Here is a 24625-nt window from a genome sequence, read left to right on the forward strand (position 1 = left end):
GGATCCAGGCCTGCCTCGGGCCTCTGCTACTAAACAGTTGTCCCTTCCTCCTTCTGCATTCATACTTTTCTTATTCAATAATGTTACCCCTCCATAGAGAGCCTTCCTTGTACATTCATCCCAAACAAGGACCCTTCACATTCTGGTTCACAGCTCCTACCCTCTTTGGTCATAGCCCTCGTCATCTAGAATGCTTCTGTGTGTCTAACCATTTGTGTCTGGCTCACCTGTAGATTCGAAGTACAATGTTGCGAAAGCTTTGTCTATTTTGACTGTCACCCAAGCCAAGCCCAGTACCTGCACGTAACAGGTACATCAGATTGCTTTATGGTTCTACTCACATATTAGTTCTGTTTCTATCATAAGAAAGAAACTGGATCATGCTGAGACCTCTCTGAATTCCAGTCTTTTCCCTTTGTTTTCTCCCCACTCCAGTATCCATGAACTTGTTCACAACTCGACCCAGTTACAATAAGAGCACTTAATTTCCTCTTTAACTTCCCGTTGATAACAGATTGTGACTGGTAACTCATCTAGTGTACATTGAAATCTGCAAGTCTACTGATTAGGCTCCCAAGCACCAGCTTACTATAATAAAGACAGAAAAGATGTCATCTCTTGAAGAGAACCTGGAAAATGACTATTTCTGGCAGAAAACTTGTTTTGACTCATAGACTTACCCTTCAGAGTCATTCATGAATGAGTAATAAACTCAGGAAAGATTAATGATGCATGCTCTTAACCCTCTCAATCTATTCTGCCGAGAGCTGAATAAAAGGAAAGTTACAAGAGAAGATGATTTAGGAAGAGAGAAATACGGTTGCTGTAATGTACAAGTCTTAAGAAAAGGAAAGTGGGCAATTCATCTAGTTTACTATGAGTAGTTTTTCAGGCTTCAATCATGAGTCACCTAAGTAATTTTTCTCTGCTGTTTAATTCCAATGTTTATTTATTTTATTATTTTCCAACAGTAAAATAAAATAGTATGCAACTGCCAAAGTTTAACTCAGTAAAAAAAAAAAGTTGGTGGTCTTTGCTCTGGCATATAACAGAGTTTTAATGCCATAAGCTTTTTTTTTCCTCAAGGAGTTATTTAAAACATTTAATATATTCTCATCTCCTTTCTTGATGGATGATGAGCCATCTTCTGTCAAGTTTTTAATGATGGAGAATAACTACAAATTAAATAGCACAATCAAAAGCAGGCATTAAAAATAGTGGTGCAGGCAGTTGTGTGGACAGACTGCAGAGTGACTGGTTAGGTGCATGATGTCTAAGCCTCCGTTGGTCCCAGGGTCATGTCTATCTGCTAAAGGAAAGCAGCCCTTGTTCCCAGCTTCAGCTCAGCTTGCATTAGAGGCCTCACCCACATCAGTCCTATGGAGTTAGTCTCAGCAGGTACTACCACCTGGGAAGCATCCATTCATAGGTATTCTAGTGAGGGGCATCTGAGTTTTCTGTTGGGGGTTTGTTTTGCTTTGCTTTTGTTTCTTAAGTCATCTTCTTATAGACTGCACATCAACAAGTGTTGTGTTTTCCTTATCACAAAAGCCAGTGGGAAGTATTTGCAGGTAGGAGAGAAAGGAATCAATAGACTTTTTAAAAAATTGACATCCAGGGCTGGGGCAAAATTCAGATGCCATGTGAGAGATTTCGGTTGAATTTTTAGTCGCATCTCCTGTGATTTTTGTTATTCCAGGAAGAGTCTGTCTCCAATGCCTCCTACTGAGACGATGTGGAGAGACTGTGCTAATAATATACTCTATCTTTCTTCTGGGGAGTTCCAGATGCTTTTTTGTATACTTAGCCAAACAGAGTCAGGAGTAGAGACTGAAGTTCTTTTCAGGGATACCTTCCAACATGAAGGCCATCTTGCTGAGTGAGGAGAGACCTCCTTAGGAGACAAACCAGGGAACAACGGTGGCTGCCCGGCACCAGCTGGGTGTTCTGTGAATGTGCTCCTGGGGCGGCCGTCACAGAGGAAGGAGAGAGAGGAGAGAGAAGGATGTGCCTCCTCTGAGGTGTCCCAGGGGGAGGCTGGACTTCAGACCTTCCACCAGCCTCTCACCTCCTCCCCCTGCCTCATTCCGCTCCCTCACATGTCCCCATGAAGAGAAAACACAGCGCACATTCTTGTTTCTTGCCTTGAATGGATGATGTGACACTAGAATGCCAGGACACTCGGGCTTTCACTCCCTGGAATCCAGGAAGGGAAGAAGGGGCAGCTGCCCCTCGGATTGTCCCCAGGACCTGGACCTCGACTGGCTCCCTCAGCATCCATTCGGGGAGGGTAAAGGTCATTTGAAAACCAAGGTCTGGGTTGAGGACCAGAATACAGGTCCATAATATAAATGAAAGGCAGAGCCTGTCCCAGGGCATAAGACTCTCCATTCCCAGTTTAACAGATGTTATACTTTTTTCTAACTCACTGTGGCTGTGTCACTTGTAGACTTAGCTGAGTTTCTCATATTGTTTTCCGTTCCTGGTGCTCAGCCCCGGAGCTCATGTTCCCTGGGTTCTTCCTTTCAAATCTGCCTTTCATTCCTACTTTGCTGCAGTGTCTCCACGGAGACACCCTTGCCATTTTAAGGGGAGAGTTTCTTTTTCTTTTTTTTTTAAGGGGAGAGTTTCTGATTCTACCAGGAACCCTCCTGACTTTTAAAAGCCGTTAGCATCCTTGGGGCAGGCACTAAATGCCAATAGTGAACCCCTCGTGAGTGTGACAACAGAAACACCCCCAACTCAATTCCAGACACTCTTGGCATTGGGGTGAAGGGAGCCCAGGTGAGAACCACTGCTGGGGGCTCAGACAGGCCCTTTCTCAGCCATCTAGTCCAGGACTAGCAGTGCCTCCTCCCCCCGGACCACAGCTTAGTGGGAAGGATCCCCTAAGTGATGTATTTGTTGGCGTTTACTCTGCAGATGTTCCCAGAGCACCTGCTAACAACTCCACACACTGAGAATCTGTAGAACCTTGGTGGCTCAGATGGTAAAGAATCTGCTTGCAATGCAGGAGACCCAGGTTTTCAATCCCTGGGTCCGGAAGATCCCCTGGAGAAGGAAATGGGAACCCACTCCAGTGTTCTTGCCTAGAGAATTCCATGGACAGAGAATCCTGGTGGGCTACAGTCTGTGAGGTCACAAAGAGTCAGACACGACTGAGTGACTAAAGATCCACCAGCCATTAGCCATCACTCATGACTGCCCCTTCGTAGCTCTGTCCTGCCTTCACCGTTTTTAAAATATTATTTTTAATTGGAGAATAATCGCTTTACAATGTTGGACTGGCTTCTGCCATACAACAACAACCTTCACCGTTTTATTTGCGTGTTATCTCATCAATGTCTGCAAGTCATCCCTGGACCTCCATTCTTACTCTCTGTCTAGAGACTCAGCTTGTCCAGGACAGTGACCACTTCTTCTGCTTTTGCCTTTGTCCCCCTTAGCGCCCAGGGCAGTCATCTTCTGTGTAGTAGGAATTCAGTAAGTGTTGGTCTGACTGCCTGATCCAAGGGTATGCTACTATCACCAAGGGTATCTTTCATTTCTGTAATAGGGATGATGGTACTGATGTGTCTTTTTCTCTAATCTGAAGATTCTATTTTGTCTGCTTCCTGTGAAGAAGAAGAACATGGGCGACGTTATTGTCTCTGATAAACAGTAAACTTGACACCTGTTGGGTCAAAAGTGAAGATGGACCATGTACACTCCTTGTCTCCTGTGTGCACCCTGAGGAGGCCTTGGTCTTCGAGGCCACGCTTTGATCCCCTCCCCATGTGACTTCTCATCAGAGAAGAGAATGTGCTCTCTGCCTTCCATAGATTCAGGGGAAGGCAAGTGGACAAAAAAAAGAACAGGCAAAGGGAAAGTGAGTGGAAAACTGGGAGAATCTGAAGGAGCAGTGGAGGCCTCCTTATTTTCTTTTTTTCTTTTAATTTTTTATTATGGAAATTTTAAAACACATACAAAATTTCCCAGAATACTGTAATATTCCCCCAGTATGCTCATCACCTAACTTCAAGAATCATCAACCCAAGGCTGTCTCGTTTCATTTATATGCCCACCCCCTCTCTCTCCCATCCAGTTATATTATTTTAAAGCCCAACATCATGTAATTGCATTCATAGATATTTCAATGCGAATCTCTAAAAGACTCTAGAAAAGCATCGCCACAATTATGTTAACTGTGTCTAAAACATATCAATAATCACCTAATATCATCTCAAAGCCAGTCAATGTTCCAATATCCAGTTGTGATGACTTTATCAATAAATCTGAAAACTGGGAGTAAAATTATACCTTTGTTGGGAAAGTAACTGCAAAGGAACCAAAACAGATCCTTTTTTCTTACAGGAAACTAGAATAAAATAGTGTTAAAAAATGATTTCAGGAAGTAAAAATGAAATAGGTCTGATCGGTGCCATGTCCAACCTCCTCAAGCTTGCCCCCTGGTGGCAGGTGTACCCGGTGAGGGGCTTCAGTTTACTTCAGAAATGTTCATTTTCTAATATTCCTAATAATACCAAAGGGTTCTCTACTATGTTACTAGTAGTTTCATATTTGGCCACCTGGCAAAAAATGTGGGTAACACAGGGTTTTATTTTAAGTATTGATTGAGCACATAATTTAAAAGCCAGAATATTAAACAAACATCTCTGCCCTTTCTTCCAGCAGGCAGCCCAGAGAACGGCCCTCCACACTCTGTCTGACAGGTACATTTTGTCATTTTTATGAACTATAAATTGCTTTATGAAACATTGAGCCCTATTTATTGTGGCATATAATTCATAATCGGATTTTGTCCCTAAAGTATCTGTGAACTGGGATGTTAAACATTTTGCATGCTTCGATTTGTCATGCATGTGTGGAGTTTATTACTGCAAAAATCGCCGTGTTGTATTTCATAGAAAGTATGGAGAATCCCTCATTGTGCAGTGAAACAGGAGACAAGAAACTTGGAAGGAAGGTCCTGAATGGTGCAGTAAATTCTGAACTTTGGGACTGGTTGAGATCTGGGCTCATTTTTCAACAATAAGTACTTCATTTATTCTGGGGTGTTCTCTTCAGACATTTTCCCATATCACTTCTCCAAGAGCTATCTGTCTTATGATGAGATTCTCTCTGGAAATACTTTATGCATGGAACCCAGTTCCTAGTCCTGTGTGCCTGACTTTTTACTCCTCACTCTGGCTTGTCTTTTCTGACTTGTGTTATTGAATGAGATATGGAAACCTAATCAGTAAACATACTCAAGCTGTATTTCACATCTTGCTTTGCCTATAAGGCTGTATAAAGATAGTTGAGTGGGGATATATAATAAGTTACTTCTTAGAGTAGACTTGACCATTTATTGGTTTAGGTTGGTTTTTTATTTCTCACTTGCCAAAGGGTGTGTGTGTGTGTGTGTGTTTTAAAGAACTATCAGGTGGTAAAGACGAAGCCTTGTTTTCTTTCTTTCCACAAGTGATGTTCTTACAAAGTTAGAAAGACCTGGAGGAGACGTCACACTCAGCAGGCTAGCAGACACCTTGGCATTGTCTAGCTACCATCACCCCCACTCCTTTCCTTCCCAGTTCTTTTTTTGTGTGTGTGTGTGGAATGAGCAGTAATTGCCTGTGTAAACCAGCTCAGTTCAGTGCCTCTCCAAGGAAAAATCTGTCACTTAGGCGAATTATCCATGCACATAGATGAAAAGCGTTTTCTCAGTGGTGGCAGGCTGAGCTCTAGTGTTGTGATTTCAGCTGAAAAGCCTTCCCCATGACAACCACACAAGCCTGTGTGCTCTAAGAGTGGCTGCCACATCATCTCTGGGGTTGCTTCTGTGACTTTCGCAAAAGCTGGTAACTGTACCACCTCTGAGTCTGTTGGGAGGAGGAGGAGAGAGACTGGATCAAAACACATTTAAAATCTGACACATTAATTCCTTTTCTCAACATGTTTCTTTTTTCCCTTTGACTCTTCTTCTTAAGTGATTCCTTCAACAAAATACATTGAGAAACAAGAGAAAGCCCACAGTTTACAATGTTAATGCCATTGCCAGTGGTGACAAGGTTTCTTTTTGGGATGATAAAAATTATGTAAAATTATATTGTGGTGATGATTTCACAACCCAGTAAATATAATGAAAACAACTAAATTGCATACTTTAAATGGGTGAACTTTATGGTATATCAATTACACTTCAATAAAACGACTATAGAGACACAAAATCGCTTTATGGCCTTTGGTAGAATGAATCAAGAACTATTTTTTAAAAATATGGACTCCCTTTGAAGACATGGTTGTGGATACAAAGACAAGTCATCAGAAACTAGGACTGGTATATTCTAAGGCTTCTCCCCAAAAGATACATGACTCTGTCCTGGGTAGAAGATGGGCATGGACTTTCATGATGAGCAACACTATTACCTTTGACATTTTCTGATCTTCTCAAAAACTTCTCCTGAGCCCAATAATTAATTGACTCGTAAGTTAGAATCTTAGCCCTTGTTGTTATATAACCACTAAGTGCAGAATCTGTAAGGAAAGAAGTCCATTCCCTGGACACAGAGGTCCCCACTGTCACTGCTCTTCTCACGAATTTCTCTGTCTTCAAATGTAACTGAGCATTTCCCTCTAAATCTGGCAGTTTTCCTGTTCAAAATGCGAGGAACTCAGTGCTTTTCAAAGAAATGAGTTGACTTCACCTCCTGTTCTATCAGCACAGTTGAGTAAAGCTACTCCTCTGTGCTTTTCCTGTTTTATGTTTTCTGTTAATTCAGAGCCACACGAGTATTTTCATGAGTGAGAAGTATCTGTAATTGTTGGGAGATACAGTTAAAAAACCCTTCTTCAAAATAAGGGCTCGTAACACCTACTGAATTAACTGGACTCATGTCTTCTAGTTTCTTAAATTAGAGAATGCTAGCTTATCACGTAACAGATGTCATTTTCTGTCACATTACGTATTCTGTGGAATAAACTAGCCTTTTCTAGAAAATGAGGAATGTGACTGGGTCCAACCACTGTATGACTTGCCTAGAATTCTTTTGTCACAGGAACTGCCTCAGGATGGGAATGGAATTGAGTAAAAATCCCCCGACAACCCCAGGTTGTGACCTTCCCAAAGTAGAGGTCTAACCCCATACCTCAGACTCCTTACGGCCTGGTGGTAATCTTTTCTACATCCATTCACACAAACTATTCTGATTTCCTAAACTTTTTTTTTTCCAGCCTGTTATCCCCTCTTGATATAAAATTCCATAATGATCAGGCACTTTTGTTTCTGTTCTAGAAAAAGCACTTTTCGGGCCTTCACAGTTGCTTCCTGAGCTCTGGGATTTGGGAGTTGGACAGAAAGCCCATGCTGGTTTGTGTCCCACCACATGATACTGAGGTGTCCTGCTCGTTTGCCCCTCCCTTTGTGATCCCATTTAGCTGTGATCACATTTTGCCCCACTGTGTCCATCCCATTTAGCTGACCACCTGGTGAACACAGGACATCTGATCCAGGAGTAGAGTCGTTTTGCCGCAAGATGAACAGCCCGATGATGAAATGTAATTTACTTGATGTGGGTTGTTGGAGGGGTGAGGGTGTGAGTCTGCGCTGTAGGAAGCCAGTTGTCCTCTGCTTCCCCACAAGGAAGTCTCCCTTCACAGGATAGGCTTTGCTCTTTCCTTTCTAAGATCAGGTAGAAATCTCATCTACATGGAATGTCAGAGTGTGGAGGACATCCAGATATTTTCTGAAGGTTGGTCTTGTCTGTCTTTTCATTGTTCCAGCTTCCTGGTTCCCAGGGACATTTTAGCAGAAACCCAACATCTGACAGTTGAGACCATAATGCTTTAAAGTTCAGTGAGTTCTTTGTAATCAATACATGTGCATGCGTGCTAAGTCACTTCAGTCTTGTCCAACTCTTTGCAACCCTATGGACTGTAGCCCATCAGGATCCTCTGTCCATGGAGTTCTCCAGGAAGAATACTTGAGTGGATTGCCATGCCCTCCTCCAGGGAATCTTCTTAACCCAGGGATCTAACCTGTTTCTGCTGCAGTTTCTGCATTGCAGGTGGATTCTTTACTGCAGAGTCACCGGGAAAGCCAATCAATACACAACGTTGATCAGTTAAATCTCTGATATTGCCAGGGCTTCCCTGGTGGTCCAGTGGTTAGGACTCTGAACTTCCAATGCAAGGGGGAGCAGGTTTGATCCCTGGTCAGGGAACTAGGAATCTACGTGCACACTGTGGCCAAAAATATGTTTTTTAAAAAAAAACTGTGGTATTGCCATTACTAAAATTTAAAAAATATCCAAGAAAAACCTGTTGCCTTCTTTGGTTTTGCCTGAGTGATGGGCTTAATTTATGGCTCAACAAAAATACCCCAAGTACTCCACAAGTCCAGGCAGGCTTTGGCCCAATTCATCCATGCCACCTGCAGTGATGGGAAGGGTGAGTGAAAATGGGGTGGATGGGTTTTGTTCTTTTCTCCTGATGGCTACAGAATTTTTCATCTGTCAGTTTTATGCTGTTGAGAGGCAGCTGGCTTACTAGAGAGGTCTGCCAATGCCCCCAAATAACGGAAAAGCAAAGATCAGGAAGAGGTGGCAAAGTTCTCAATAAGATAAACCAGTCAATGACAAGAAAACCACCCTTTGCAAAGAGACACGCTCCTTCTTGCTTACCCACTTCTTAAAATGTGCCTCTCAAGGATTTCTTCTTCCTACAGATCATTGTGCTGGGTGGGGCAGAGAGAGGCAGAGAAGAATTGGGATTAATTGGCCAATGGATCATTTCTAAAGGCACGTCTTAGGTGCCACGTCAGTGGTAATGTGGAGAATGTGCAGAGTGCTATCAGGAGAAAACAGGGTATGTGTGCAGTATGTAAAGTGCCTCTGAATACCATTAACTTCCCTTCCTAACTAGTGAATAGTAGATAACTGTGATCAGAAAAAGGATTTGTGTGATTTATCAAGCTGAGCAACTGCACGTTGGCAGAGAAGCTGGAGGTCAATCTGGAAATCCAGAGCAAGAGGGGCACTAGGCAGTTGGCAGGGCTGAGAAGTTAATCATCCCCTTGGACCGCTTCCATCCATCTCAGAGCAACAGAGCTGCTGCAGAGTGAGCCAGGATGCTTTATAGCTGTAGCTCAGGAATTAATATTTTCTGTGAAACCTCCAGCTTCATTTGCAGTAACTTGGGTTTTATAAAAATGGAGCATAATTTCATATGAATAAATCACATTCAGCTAGAAAGATGAGAAGCTGGGGGGAAGGGGAAAGATTGTGCTTAACTTTGGGGAAAAAGGAACAAGCAAGAAAGCCAACATGAAAACAGTTGTTAAGGCCGTGGGGCTAGGAAGACATGAATGGCCGTATGGTTAAGCTGTGCATGTAATCGTCTTCTGAAATGTCAGCCTGCGACTCCAGAAATGGCTCCGTTTTTACAGCCTTGGAGATGCATCACCAGACTGTAACCTGGCCTGCCCATCTGGCAGTATCTCAGGTCCAAGATCCATTTATCCTGGAATCTAAACAACTGCCATTGATTTATTCACTGGTGCCATGAGGCTCTATTGAAGTGTCTTGTGTGCACAGCGGGCCCTGGGCTGGTGCAGGTGGGCCGTGGGGAGAAGCAGCCTGTCACCTGCACTCAGGGCCTCCCCATCCAGAGTCCAGAGGTGTTGACTTTGTGAAGAGAAAGCCCTCATTAGCCTCGTGCGTCTGCTCGCCTCAATCTTGCCCTTCCTCAAATAAATCTCACCCATCGACTCTCCTCTTTCCATTAGAGAGAATATAATGAAATTAACTAAGTGAGGAATCATCTAGAATGAAGGGCTCACCTCCATTTGAGTGTGATAAAGTCTGGAAGCGAGGCTGGACACAGTGCCACTGGGTAGGGGAGGGCAGGTGTCTGACAGCCGGGGGCAGGAGGGTGTGCACTTTGCATTCAGCCTCACCTTGCTGACCCGTCGCCAAGTGGACCAACCTCAGTCAAGCGGAGGGGAGTGTACTTACTGGGCGTGGCCACCACATTTTACACACCATCCCTGAAACCTGGAGAAGAAAGTCACAGTTGCCAGGCACTGGTGATGATTGGGCTGTTCTCAAAGAGTCCAAAAAGGGAGCAAGAGAGGCTTGTAAGAAAGTTTCAAATTTCCAACTTGTAAAATGACAAAGTACCAGGAGGGGAAGTATCAGCCTTGCCCTTGAGACCCACAGTGGTCTCCAGTCTCTCTAATGCAACAGCTTCTTATGATAAAGTCAGTTTGGTATACCATGCAAAACACCTTTAAAGAGCTCTAGAGTTTAGAAACCCTATCTCATTGACTGTCTAATTTTATGATCCCACAACAACCCCATGAGATAGAAGGGACACATTTTACAGATAAGAAAACTGAACCTGAGACAGGCAATGGAGTCATCCAAGGTCACAAGATAGCGAGTGATAGAGCTGAGACTGCACTCCAGGTTCTCTAATTCGTGTGGAGTAGAATTCTCTCATCCCCATCACACAGCAAGGAAGCAGGCTTGGATGGGGTCAGAGGCTAGTGGTTCATGCCATGTTTTATAGTCTAACAAATGTTAATAGCTTACTCTATCTGCACTTTGTTTAGTAGATAGTAGCATTAGTAGATCCTTTGTCTCTACTAATAATTATAATAATCCTTACATTTCTGGCCTAGCTAGTTTTTTATCGCTAGCCTAGCACAGTTCCTGGCAACTAGGAGACACAGAAGTCATTTGATGAATGAAGAAAACAATGAACAAATGAATGAATTAATTAGGTCCCATGTTTTGTGATTAAGCAATGGCAACTTTGCCCCTTTCATGGATCACAGCCTTGTCGTGGGAAAGGACATTGCATAACTCAAGAAACCATGAGCTATGCTGTGCAGGGCTACCCAAGATGGATGGGTCATAGTGAAGAGTTCTGACAAAACATGGTCCACTGGAGAAGGAAATAGCAACCTACTCCAGTATTCTTACCTGGAGAACCCCATGGACAGTATGAAAAGGCAACAGTGGAAGATGAGGCCCCCAGGTCAGAAGGTGTCCGATATGCTATGAGATGGTTAGATAGCATCACCGACTCAATGGACATGAATCTGAGCAAACTCCAGGAGACAGTGAAGGACTGGAATGCTATAGTCCATGGGGTTGCAAAGAGTCAGACATGACTTAGCGACTGAATGACAACAACAAATGGCAACTTTGGGCTTAAAATAGAAAATAGCTTGCTGAAATGATGCCTGTTCACCACTGCAGCAGATCATCACAGGAAACAGAGCTTAACAGTCAGGGGCTTATTACTAAGGAGTCCATGCCTAAAAGATGCTATAGAATTGAGATGCACTATTAACTGCCACATGGGACAGGGAAATGGAATGTTTTGTTTTGTTTTAAACAGTCCAAAAGTAGGAAGAAAATCTCAAAAAAAAAAAAAACTTCAAAAAATTGAAACCATCCAGTGCAATTCAATTAGAGTGGAGTTAAGTTAGAAATCAGTAACCAGAGAGAACTGTAGGATGCCATAGTTCTGTTAATACCTAGAGATGATCTCTGGCTGCTCCCTGTCTCTTCCTCCCCTCTCCTTGTTGCTAGGCTTCCAACCATGGGCACATCTTAAGATGCTCTCCCATATTATCTCTACCAATTATTCATGTTTCTGTTTTCCTTCCTTCATTCAATGCACATTTACAGTATAGAGACCCCACAATGAGTAAGGTGTCAAGTCAGTCTCTATGCAAGACACAAAAATGCTTTACCCATGTATCCCACTCTCTGGGAGTTTACAGGGTGGTAGAGGAAACTGGGTGGCTCAGACAGTAAACAATCCGCCTGCAGTGCAGGAGGCCTGGGTTCCATTCCTGGGTCAGGAAGATCCCCTGGAGAAGGGAATGGCTACCCACTCCAGTATTCTGGCCTGGAGAATTCCATGAACAGTGGAGTCTGCCAGGCTACAGTCCATGGGGTCTCAAAGAATTGGACATGACTGAGTGACTAACACTTTCACCTTCAGAGGAAGCTTAGACACATGCAGCTCTACTGCATGAATTAAATGTTGGCGTGTGCGTGTGTGGTCCTGGGCCTTGTTAGTACAGCAGTCGTGTGTCAGTACACCACCAAGCACTTCACATGTATCACTTATCGTTATTCCTCACGATAGCCCACTCAGCCAAGAAGGAGGAATTCAACATTAGGGCCTAAAGAGATGAATTTTATTTCATTTCATTTTCCACATATCCTCTCTGAAATCCCAGGGAACCTGGGTTTCCAGAGACATGTAACTGACCCACAGTCTAATGGCTGAAAAGCCACAGTGTGGCCTATCTGACTCCAGCTGATGCTCCAGCTGATGCTCTTAGCAGCTTCAGTAACATCCTCCCACCCCACCAAGTTATAAAGAGATCTAGAGCTCGTACTCCACCACAAGAGAGGGCACTGCAGTGCGAAGCCTGTACACGGCAGCTAGAGAGCAGCCCCTGTTTGCCACAACAAGAGAAAAGCCCTCACAGCGACAAAGACCCAGCACAGCCAAAAATAAATATAAAGAAATAAAGTTATTTAGAGAAAAAAAGAATGGCTGCTCAATAATAACTTAATGCCTTTCAAAAAGAAAGGCCATGAGTTCAAATTATGCTACACATCTCTGCTCCCATGATAAGGAGGAGGAAAAACATCATATATCTGGCCCTGCTTTCCCTAATCTCTTCTCTTCTTTTGTAAGACATCATGAAGCAAGCATTGGATTTTGAATCCTTGAACTTGGGCTGGAATTTGGGAAAAGTATTTATCCATCTGAGTCTGAACTTTCTCAGTTGCATAAACAGGATGGTAATTATGCCCTCCTTGTTAGGTTTATGGTCAGATTAAATGAGGTGATAAATAGAAAAACTGCTTTGTTAGTCTATCCATATGATAGTGATTACCCTATTGCATCACTAAGAAGACCCACTAATCAAAATAGCATGAGATATTCTCTAAGTCCTGCTGAGAAGCTTAAACAGGAAGATAGGAAAATATGACAGAGTGGATTTAATTTATGGAACCATGAACAAATTATAGTATGGAGCATGTTTTTACCTTGACATTATAGAAAAATAAATATCAACAAAGCCCAAGAACTATCCCTTACTATTGCTCATTTCCTCCCAACTTTGTAATAGGTTCTAATCTAGCCTATTCTCCCATTTAAAAAAAAAAGCCAAACTGTGGGTCCCTGGGTGCTGGGTGAGTTCACCCCCGCCCCTGAGGAGCCTGCCACCTGATTCTCCTATGTCAGTGTCCTACTTCACTCACCTAGAAGAGTTACCGTGGGTCATTTCCTGACACCTTTTCCAGTCTATTTCTAAAGAATTGGATTCATCTTATTATTTTCAAAGTAAATCATCCTTCTTTCAAAAACAGTGAGTCTCAGGTAATCTGGGGGATCCCAGTAGAGATCTGTTTGGGGGCCATGGAAAGAGAGAAAAACGCTCACTAAGCCTCTTTGTGGGGTCTCTTCTCCCACGGGGTCCATGGTGCCCATGGACACTCACCGACGTGGACGCGCTCACCTTGCTGCTGCTGCTCAACCGCATCTCAGTGTCCCTGACTGGCCTTCGATGACGTCAGTGCAGCTGTCTGCATTAGTGTCATAAGCAAACGCAGGCTATCGAGTCTAAAAACCAGCTTTTAAAAGGGCCCCCAGTACTAATTTCCACCATAAAACCTAACAACTCCAGAGAAGACAATGAGTCCTACCAGATAAATAAGGCATATTTTTAAAGTCCCCAAACATGTATTTTACACAACAGAACAGAGCAGCCGAAAGAAACTGTTAAGTCTTTTGAGTAAATAAATAACAAGCTATTTGAAACCACTAATTACTCATTAAGATGGTTTAATGACTAGGGGGGGGGCCTGCGGGTTCCTGCAGACCCACCGCCTGAGGTCTGAGCCAGGCGGATGCAGCCAGAGGGGCCTCTGGTAACAGGAAGTTTTTTAAGTGAACTCTTAGAGATATTTAAGTTATGTATTTATCATTTATGGCTGTGCCTGGTCTTCGCTGTGGTGCGCGGGCTCTTCCACTGCCGCACAGGGGCTTCCTCGAGTTGCAGTGAGCAGGCTTCTCATTCCTCTGGCTTCTCTTGAGCACAGGCTCTGGGCGCACAGGGCACAGTGGTTGCAGCGCACCAGCTCCATAGCTGGGAGAGTTCAGGCTCTAGGCTCTCATGGTCAGTAGTTTTGGCACATGGGCTTAGTTGCCCCAAGGCATGTGGAATCCTCTCGGACCAGGGATTGAGCTCTCTGAAGTGGCAGGCGGATTCTTAACCACGGCTCTTGCTTGTGCATGCTCAGCCATGTCTGACTCTTTGCGACCCCAGGGACTGTAGCCCGCCAGGTTCATCTGTCCATGAGATTTCCCAGGCAAGAATACTGGAGTGGGTTGTCATGCCCTCCTCCAGAGGATCTTCCTGACCCAAGGATAGAACCCACGTCTCCTGCATTGGCAGGCAGATTTTTTACCACTAGTGCCACCTGGGAAGCCCCTTAACCACTGGACCACCAGCAACTCTCCCATGTATATTTCTTAACGCACTGAGGCCACCATGTCTTTATAACTCATTCACTTGTGTCTCCTTAATACATGGAAGTCCAGCTGGAGAAACATTTGTGGTGGGTAGGTAGTTTTAAAACTAGTAGATTAGTGGGGTTTTGTTTTATTTAAAACCAAACTACTTAGCTTCTTTTGATGAAAGCTTATTTAAATTGTGACACCACAATTGTTTTTTGTTTTGTTTTGTTTTTAATCTCCTTTTAATGGAGAAAACTAGCCAAAAGCCTGGAGCCTTCACTCTCTGCTCCCAGAGCCTTTCAGGCCAGCACCTCCCACCCCTCCTCTCCCTCCTTCCCCCACCCACAGTAACTCTCCCACCCACAACCAGGCAGCCCCACCCAGGCGGTTCCCTGTTCACTCCTAGGATGCTGAGCCAGCTGGAGCAAGCTGCCCAGCCAGCTTGCCCCCGACGTCCTCCGAAGGCAGCCTTGGGCCAGCATTGGCAGGCTGGCCTGCTGGCTCTGCTGACTGTATTTTGGAGCCTGATGAGCTCCCCTGCTGGTGTTGAAAGGTTAACGTCCCCCCCTGGAGGGAAGCAGACTGACCTTTCCTGTGCTGGCTCCCAGGCCAGGTGCTGGCAGGCCCACTGTCATACTGGGTCCTCCTGTTGGCCAGCAGAATATGGTGCCCACCTCTGCTCTCATCAGCCAGCATCAGAGCCTGGCCATCTGCATCCCTGTTATTCGAGGACAACCATCTAACCTGCTGCCAAACTCTGAGCGGGTTCCTGAGCCTTTTCTCCCCCCTCTCCGTAGCTCTCCCTGGCCTTGAGTTTCCCTTTTCACGCTGCCCTGTATTCACTGCTCCTCCCATCCTGGCAGGCAGCATTTGGAATGTCCGTGCTCATTCATTAAGTACAGGTCAGTTGGGTTAAATGTTGATACCAAACCAACTACTTGGGAAGGGAAAGGCTGTGGCCCTTTTTTCCTTCTCACAGACCAGGCTTGCTGGCTCCTCGCTGCTAACTGGATGGAGGCTCGAGAAGCCCAGCCCAGACCTGAAGTCCAGAGGCCCCATTTGGCTTCCCGGTGGCCCCATTTGCCCTGTTCACCATCAGGGAGCCAGCAAGCCTCTTTAGGCCACGGTTCCTCTTTGTTCATCCTAAAGGAAATCAACCCTAAATATTCATTGGAAGGACTAATGCTAAAGCTGAAGCTCCAATACTGTGGCCACCTGATACGAAGAGCCAACTCATTGGAAAAGACCATGATGCTGAAAAAGATTAAGGGCAGGAGGAGAAGAGGATGACAGAGGATAAGATGGTTGGATGGCATCACTGACTCAACGGACATGAGTTTGAGCAAGCTCCAGGAGATGGTGAAGGACAGGGAAGCCTGACATGCTGCAGTCCATGGGGTCACATGGTCAGACACGACTGAGCTACTGAACAACAACAAACCCCTGCTTAGCCAGCCAAATCCCAGTCCGGAGAGGGAAGGCAGATAGGATGTGTAGGGGCCCTGTCAGCCATGCATGCTGCATAGGCACAGAGAATTGGGGTGTTTATTAGTTTTTGCAGGACTAGGTGAAGGAGGCCCTGTTTTCTTTGTGTCATTGCCCAGCCACTGAGCTCTTCAGTGGAATTCTAAAAGGACGGCCAGGTGGGCCTTTGCTGTTGTTGGAGGATGAGCAGAACGCTGAACGAGAAAGGCTCATGGTCTTCAGGTCACTCCCAGGCCTCTGGCAGCCTTGTGGCTGCCACACCGAGTCCTCTGCTGGGACCTGATGTTGTCATCCCACTTCATCCCCCCTACTGTCCTCTGGGGTAGGTATCACTGTCCCCACTTTCCACATGGGGAAACTGAGGACTGGAGGGTGGAGTCAGGTGCCCAAGGTAGGTGGAGCCCAAGTTTGGGGAAGGCAGCATCACCTAGGGCGGGGAGGGCCTGACAGACCTGGTTGGTGGCAAAGGACCTCATCCTTGCTCTGCCTACAGAATCCCCAAAAGGACAAAACCCATGGCTTCATGGTCATGGCACAGGCCTGAGTGCCTCGTGCAGGACCACAGGCTGCCCTTACCCCTGCCCGCATGTCAGAGCAGAGGCACGTTTAGTCATGCTTCGTCTCTGTCCACTCCACATTTGAACGTAAAACAGGAATGAACACACGCCCACGAAGGATCCCGCTGGGGGCTTGCATGGTAGGACAGACCTCAATCCACTTCTGTTTTCTCCAAGCAAGCACTTCTAGGGATTTCAGACCTCCTTCTGTGTTCTGCACTTAAAATAGAAGATGATGGAAAACTTGAAAAGCGCTGTGGTCGTGCTTTGAAGGAGTTATATGATGAATAAAGGAGAGCCAAGCCAGCATGATTGCCTAAGGCTTATATTTCTTGAAGACTTTTTTTCCTTCCAACTGGCTGGAGAAATATTAGCTATTCACTAACATTTCAAAATACAGGCCAAATTTTGCTCACATCATGACAGCAACTCTGTGCCCTCATGTGAGTCTTTAAAATGTGAGCCTGCCCTTATATTGTTCCCTTGCTCACCAGTCATCCATCGTCCTGAGTTCCTTACCTCAGTCCAGTGAGGTGAAGGCTCTGGGCGGCTGAGACCACACAGATCTCTCTGGGTATCAGAAGGAATGTCATGCCAACAAGGACTTAGTTTCCAGAACATACAGACACTTCATACAACTAAATAACCAAAGAACAAAGAACCCAATCAAGAAATGGGCAGAAGATCTAAATAGATATTTCTCCAAGGAAGAAACACAGGTGGGCAAAAGACACATGAAAAGAGGCCCAACATCACTAATTATTAGATAAATGCGAATCAAAATGACAGTGATGTAGCACACTGCTCAGAAAGGCCATCATCAAAGAGTCTGCAAACAATAAATGCTGGAAAGGGCATGGAGAAAAGGGAACCTTCCTCCTACACTGTTGGTGGGAATGTAAATTGGTGGAAAGCCAGTACGGAATTCAGTCTGGAGGTTCCTCAAAAAACTGAGAGCTGCCATATAATCCTTCAATCCCACTCCTGGGCATGTAACTGGAGAACACTCTTAATTCAAAAGATACGTGCACCTCAATGTTCATAGCGGCACCATTTCCAGAAGGCAAGACATGGAAACAACCTAAATGTCCATCGACATATGAATGGATAAAGAAGATGTGGAATATACATGTAATAGAATACTACTCAGCAATAAAAGGGGCTTCCTTCATAGCTCAGTCAGTAAAGAATCTGCCTGCAGTGCAGGAGACCCGGGTTTGATTCCTTAGTCAGGAAGATCCCCTGAAGAAGGAAATGGCAACCCACTCCAATATTCTTGCCTGGAGAATCCCCATGGACAGAGGAGCCTGGCAGGCTACAGTCCATGGGGTCGCAAGAGTTGGACATGACTTAGCAACTAAACCACCACAGCAATAAAAAAGAATGACATCACACCATTTGCAGCAACAGAGCTGGATCTAGAGATGATCATATTAAATGAAGTAAGTCAAGAGACAGAGACATATACCAGGATATCACCTACACGTGGAATCTAAAATATGATACAAATGAATTTATATACAAAACAGAAACAGATTCACAGACATAGAGACCAAAGTTGTGATTAATGAAGACGAAAGTTGTGGGGCAGAGGGCGGGGATAAATTAGGAGTTTGGAATTCATAGACACAGTGTACTGGGAATAAAATAAATTAACAACAAGGTCCTACTGTATAGCACAGGGAACTATATTCAGTATCTCATAATAAACTATAATGTAAAAGAAAAAACAGAGATGTCACAGCAGGAGCTCAACTATCAAGAGTCCTTGGGTCCCCTTCAGACTCATTTCAAGAGTCCAGGCACAGGAGTCTTCATTCCCCCACCCCGAGACCCATGCGGTTCCTTCTGCCTAGAACGGGGTTTCTTCTCTCCACTCCTCCCCTCAGACATGCCTAGCTACTCCTATCCATGCTTCTAGTCACAGCTGAAACACCCTGCCTTGCTGCCTCTGCCATCTTCCCCCATGGCACCCTCTACTCGCCTCCTGTGTGGCCCTCGTCGCTGGTAATGAGCTGCTGAATTTCTTGTGTTCGCTGACCATATATTGTTCCTCTGGGCACTGGTCATCCGTCATCCCAAGTTCCTTGCCTCAATCAAGTGAGGTGAAGTTCCTGGGTAGTGGAGACCACATGGGTCTCCCTGGACAACAGAAGGGTTGTCACACCAACAGGGGCTTAACTTCTCCTCTGTGAAGTAGAGATAGTAATGCTCATTCTATCCCTCTCAAGGCATTGTTGTCAGGCTTTGAGAGATTATTTTTGCCAGAGAGCTATGTTAAAAAAGGCTGATTACAAATGGCCCACTTTTTAGTAATACAGTTGCTGCAAAAAAAGGAAAAAGCAGCTTGAAAAGCTCTTGCTCTTGATGAGGAATAAAGGGTAAAGTCAAAACACCCCCATTCCCTCCTTCATCCTTAACCCTTTACATCCCAACCTACACATGGCGGCTACTTCTCTCCAAAAGTATTTAATGAAATAAGTTATATAAAGGCAATGGTGGTAAATATTCTAATACAAAAGCAATCACTGAAGTGGCAATTTTAATTCAAAAATACTTTATTTACCATTATGCCAACTTTTTCTCCTTTTTTGTTGAATCAGTTCAGTTCAGTTCAGTTCAGTCGCTTAGTTGTGTCCGACTCTTTGCACCCCCATGGACTGTAGCACGCCAGGCTTCCCTGTCCATCACGTGAAATAGAGACAGAATTACTTCACGTGGTTTACAGCAAACATGACATCAAATATAATGATTTTAAATGTATATCATAAACTGAATTTATCCGAAGCCAATACAGAGATGCTGTTGATATCCAGTTGCTTTTCTGGAAAAGTTTGAGTTGTCCCAGTTACTAAAGTCATCAAGTTATTATAGTAATAGTTATAATCTGTTATTAAAATACTATTGGGGGTATTTCCCTGGCAGTCCAGTGGTTAAGACTTAGCTGTGATATAGCTAAGTACCATTGGCTATGTCACAACTACAATCCTTCCTCATAGAACTGTCTCTTAATAGTAGGATGGTGTTGGCTGAAAATTATCTTAATAGTAGTTTCCTCCTTTTCTATACTTGGAATAGAATCTGAAGACTGTCCACTGTAAAGCCTTGAAAATGTTTTACTTTGTGTAGATTTGGCTAAAGTTCTACAATAATATGTAAATTGTGGGTATGTGCTCAGGTGCTCAGTCATGTCCACCTCTTTGTGACCCTGTGGACTGTAGCCCTCCAGGCTTCTGTCCATGGAATTCTCAGGCAAGAATACTCGAATGGGTTCCGTTTCCTACTCCAGGGGATCTTCCTAGCCCAGGGATTGAACCCATGTCTCTCGCATCTCCTTAGGAAAGATTAAAATTGTATAATTGGTGATTTTATTTCTTTGCTTGAGGCACCTAGTAGACTAGACATGGGAATCTGGAATATTAGATACTCAGGGTAAAGAACAAAGTCTTTGTAAATCCCTGATATAATCTCTCTTCCCATGAATATCCTGGATCACCAAGATCACCATGTTGCCACCTAATCCTGAGCCATTTCTATATTCATTAAATCCAGCTTTCCCATGAGGTGGTTTCCTGTAGCATTCTATCAGTTCAGTTCAGTTGCTCAGTTGTGTCTGACTCTGAGACTCCATGGACTGCAGCACGCCAGGCTTCCCTGTCAATCACCAACTTCTGGAGCTTGCTCAAACTCATGTCCATTGAGTCGGTGATGCCATCCAACCATGTCATCCTCTGTCATCCCCTTCTCCCCCTGCCCTCAATTTTTCCCAGCATCGGGGTCTTTGCCAATGAGTTAGTTCTTCGCATCAGGTAGCAATCTATGGATCTATATTTTTTGTTGTTGTTGTTAAAGCAAAGAGTCTTATCAATGTTAAGAACTGACTCATGTGTTTAATTTCTCAGTAATTGCATTAGTATCTGTCTTTACTATTTTTAATTTTTTATTGAAAGTTTTTTTCAATTCTGTAGTGCTTTACAGTTTTCAAAAGCTTTACACACATGATTTCATATAATCCCATAATAACCCTTTTTATAGATTCTGCCTGCCCCTACATTCCACCTTCCCTGCCCCCTCTGGTAACCACTAATTTGTTCTCTGTTCGATGCATCTATATTTTATTAGGATCTCTAAAGCTTTACTCATAATCAATATTGGCCTACATAATAAATCTTTACACATAAATGGAGACTTGTCACAAACAAAAGTTATCATCTAAAATACCCTAATCTAAAGTGAAATGACCAGGTATATATGTAAATCTAGTTAAGAGATGTAGATTACTTGAAGCACTTGGCTAACTAGCTGTGTGAGTATAGCATAGCAGCTAACTGCATTGCCTTTTTTTATCAGCCCAGCCAGGTCCAAATGCCCACTCTTCTAACCAAAATGTTTCGACAAGCCTAAGTTTTCTTTGTGTTTACTATGCAATCAATAACAGTGCTCAGGGGCACCACCTTATTTAAAATCCTGTCTCTACAGAGCCTTTTTGAGCTTCCAAAACCTTGGTTACCTGGCAGTAATCTGCAAAATTTTCCTCTACCTATGCAAGTTGGGAATGCCAGCAGATAGATGACAGGGAGGAACATGGCGCCCTCTGAAGACTGGCATGTGCTCTTCTGCAGAGTGCTGCACCCTGGCTTCCTTGCCACCAGATCTGAGGTCACCAGAGCAGCACTTCCTGTGTCATTCCCCAGGCTGAACATAGCTGCAGTCACCATGCACCCCAGGGTAATGATGAGCTGTGTTTCCCTCACTGGTGAAAGTGTCCCGACTTAAACTGCAGTGAGTTACCACTACTCTACTATGAAAAAAACAAAACAGCAAGTGCTGTCGAGGATGTGGAGAAATTGGAACATGTGTACACTGTTGGTGGGAGTGTAAAATGGTACAGCCATTATAGAAAAAAATATATGACAACTCCTCAAAAAATGAAAAAAGAATTACTACATGATCCAGAAATTCCACTTTTGGATATGTATCCCAAAGAATCGAAAGCAGGATCTCCAAGAGGTATTTGCAGACCCATGTTCATAGCAGCATTATTCATGATAGCCAAGCTGTAGAAGCAATTCAGATATCCATAGATGGATGAATGGATAAACAGGATGTGGTCTCTGCGTAGCACAATGGGATATTAATCAGCCTTTAAAAAGAAGGAAATTCTGGACTTTCCTGGCGGTCCAGTGGTTAAGACTCCTTGCTTCCAATGCAGGGGGTGTGGGTTCTATCCCTGGTCAAGGATCTAGATCCCACATACTGCATGGCATGGCCAAAAAGTTTCAAAAAAAGACTAAGAAATTCTAATATGTCCCTTGAGGATATTATGTACTTTGAGGACACTATGCTAAGTGAAACAAGTTCCAAAAAAAAAATAAAAACTGTGTCATTCCACTCGTTTGAAGTATCTAGAGTGGTCAAATCTAGACAGAAAGCAGAGTGGTGGTTGCCACGGGCTGCAAGAGTGGAAGATGGGGAGTTAGTATTTAACAAGAATGGAGGTTCAGTTTTATAAGATGAAAAGAGTTTTGTAGATGGATGGTGGTGATGTTAGCAAAGCAATACAAATATACTTACTGCTACTGAACTGTACGTTATAAAATGACTAGGACGGTGAATTTTATTCTTATGTGTATTTTACCATAATTTTTTTTAAAAAAGCAAAATATCCTGGTTTAGACCATAAACTATATATCCACACTAATTATAACTAATTCTGATTATGTGTTAGTGTTAGGAAACATTTTCGACATAAACCATTCATTTCCAACTATGGAATAAGAGCTCTGGTTATGAAGGCAGATGAGGAAGAGTTGAAAGGACATCTGTTTGGAATGGGTGGTGATAGGCAGCAGTTCACATGAAAATCAGGCCACCAGTGAGGGGAAATCTAACTTCATCCTTTCATTGACTTGAGGCTGCAGTTCTTTGGGAAAGAAGGCTCCCTGCAGTTTCTAGAATGCTAATCAGGGAGCCAAGGAAGAGGCTCAGACACCCAGGCCACTCCCAGGAGCCTTCGCCCCTGGACTGAGCCCTCCTCCATGGCCTACATCACCCCACAGGCCTCCCCTGTCCTCCAGACTTAGCTTGTGGCTGCTGCCTTCTGAAACGCCCTCCTCCATTTCTGCTCTACTGTCCCTGATGAAACGTTGTTGTTGTTCAGTCACTCAGTCATGACCCCACAGACTGCAGCACGCCAGGCTTCCCTGTCTTTCACCATCTCCCGGAGATTGCTGAAACTCGTGGCCATTGAGTCAATGGTGCCATCCAACCACCTCATCCTCTGCTGCCCCCTTCTCCACCTGCCCTCAACCTTTCCCAACATCAAGGTCTTTTCCAATGATCAGCTCTTCAAATCAGGTGGCCAAAATGTTAGAGCTTTAGCTTCATCATCAGTCTTTCCAAGGAATAGTCAGGGTTGATTTCCTGTAGGATTGACTATTTTGATCTCCTTGCAGTCCAAGGGACTCTCAAGAGTCTTTTCCAGCACCACAGTTTGAAAGCATCAATTCTTCGGCACTCAGCCTTCTTTCTGGTCTAACTCACACATCTATTCATGAGTACTAGAAAAACCATAGCTTTGACTATGTGGACCTTTGTTGGCAAAGTGACATCTCTGCTTTTTATTATGCTGTCTAGGTTGGTCATAACTTTCCTTCCAAGAAGCAAGCAAATTGAAATTAAAAGAAGAAACCCTGAGTCCCCTAAAAAGTCACCCCTTCCATGAGGGGAGCCCAGGACTCACGTTCCCTTTAAGGTCTTGGTCCCTCTGCTGTGTCACTCCTTTGTGAGAGTGCCCCATTGATTCTCCCCAGGCCACCATCCTTCCCTGGCCTCATCTCATCATTAGCTGATAAACTTCTAGAGGGAAGTATGACGATGGTGTCTGAAATCTTCTCTTTGGTTCCATGACAGGTGTTTGAACACCAGCAGTGGACAGTCACTGTAGTTCATTTTCCATTTGCTATCACCATTGCTGTGACTTCAGTTACTATTTAACATGTTACTTGTTAACCTTCTCCTTTTCAAACTTTGTGCAGTGCATCCTCATGGTAGCTCCAGTGTTAGCTTTCTGAGGAAGATCATCTGTTGGAAGTTGTTATTTTGTTTTTTAATTTGGCCATACCAGGGCTTAGTTGTGGCAAATGGAATCTTCATTACAGCATGCAGGATCTTTAGTTTTGGCATGAGGGATCTAGTTCCCTGACCAAGGATCGAACCTGAGTCCCCTGCATTGGGAGTGTGGAGTCTTAATCACCAGACCACAGGGAAGTCCCTGTTGACAGTCGTAATGCTAGAACCCTAGTCAAGGCAGGCTTCTCCAGTAAACTCAGGTCTTAATGAGTTCACCCCTCACAAGGGTAGAGTTTCTGAGGGGCTGGGTCACTTGCCCCCATGAGCAGCCCCCTAAGAGGAATCTGGAATGAAACTTGGCATGTGCTGTCAACCTCACCTACCTCTCCATCCTCCCTACATGTTCTAAAAAGGGTAAGCTGCATCCAGGACGCTGTTAGTTGCTCAGTCGTGTCCAACTCTTTGCAACTCCATGAACTGTAGCCCACCAGGCTCCTCTGTCCATGGAATTCTTCCAGGCAAGAATACTAGAGTGAATAGCCATTCCCTTCTCCAGGGAATCTTCCCAACCGAGGAATTGAACCCCGGTCTCCTGCATTGCAGACAGATTCTTTATTGTCTGAGCCACCAGGGAAGCCCATCCAGGGCAGTAGGAAGGTCCAATAAGGCCTGAAGTAGTAGAATTGCTTTCCAAGGGACTTTTCTACCTTGCCTGTGGTATGAGATTTAAAGTGCAAACAACAGTGAACACAAGCTTGGGAAATCAGCTCTAGCTTTAAAGATCCCATTTTCTTTCTGTGAAACACCCCGAAGGATGGCAGGTACTTATTAACTCCCACATTATCACCAAGCCTGTTGTGTTGCACAAAATAACATTTTCCACCATCTGCTGTCCAATTGCAGCAGCACGCAGCTAAGGGCAGGTGGAACCCTGTCAGTCAGGATGTGCTAAAGGCCCTTGGGTGTGGACACTCTCT

The 24625-nt window shown here is 44.3% G+C and overlaps 1 protein-coding gene across 2 annotated transcripts in view; it reads left to right on the plus strand.

Annotated features, from left to right (window-relative positions):
* AFF3 (ALF transcription elongation factor 3) overlaps positions 1–24625 on the plus strand; it is a 555281-nt gene that overhangs the window by 454036 nt on the left and 76620 nt on the right. Inside the window, exon 12 of one of the 2 annotated variants that reach the window (XM_081484340.1) lies at positions 4675–4712. In XM_081484340.1, the coding sequence (XP_081340466.1) occupies positions 4675–4712 (38 nt within the window). Of the gene's footprint in view, positions 1–4671; positions 4713–24625 lie in introns of both variants that reach the window. The other variant, XM_081484341.1, reaches the window with a different exon arrangement.

The sequence above is a fragment of the Giraffa tippelskirchi genome, chromosome 4 (genome assembly GCF_054371585.1).
Source record: "Giraffa tippelskirchi isolate mGirTip1 chromosome 4, T2T-mGirTip1v1.2.pri, whole genome shotgun sequence".
NCBI classification, from domain to species: Eukaryota; Metazoa; Chordata; class Mammalia; order Artiodactyla; family Giraffidae; genus Giraffa; species Giraffa tippelskirchi.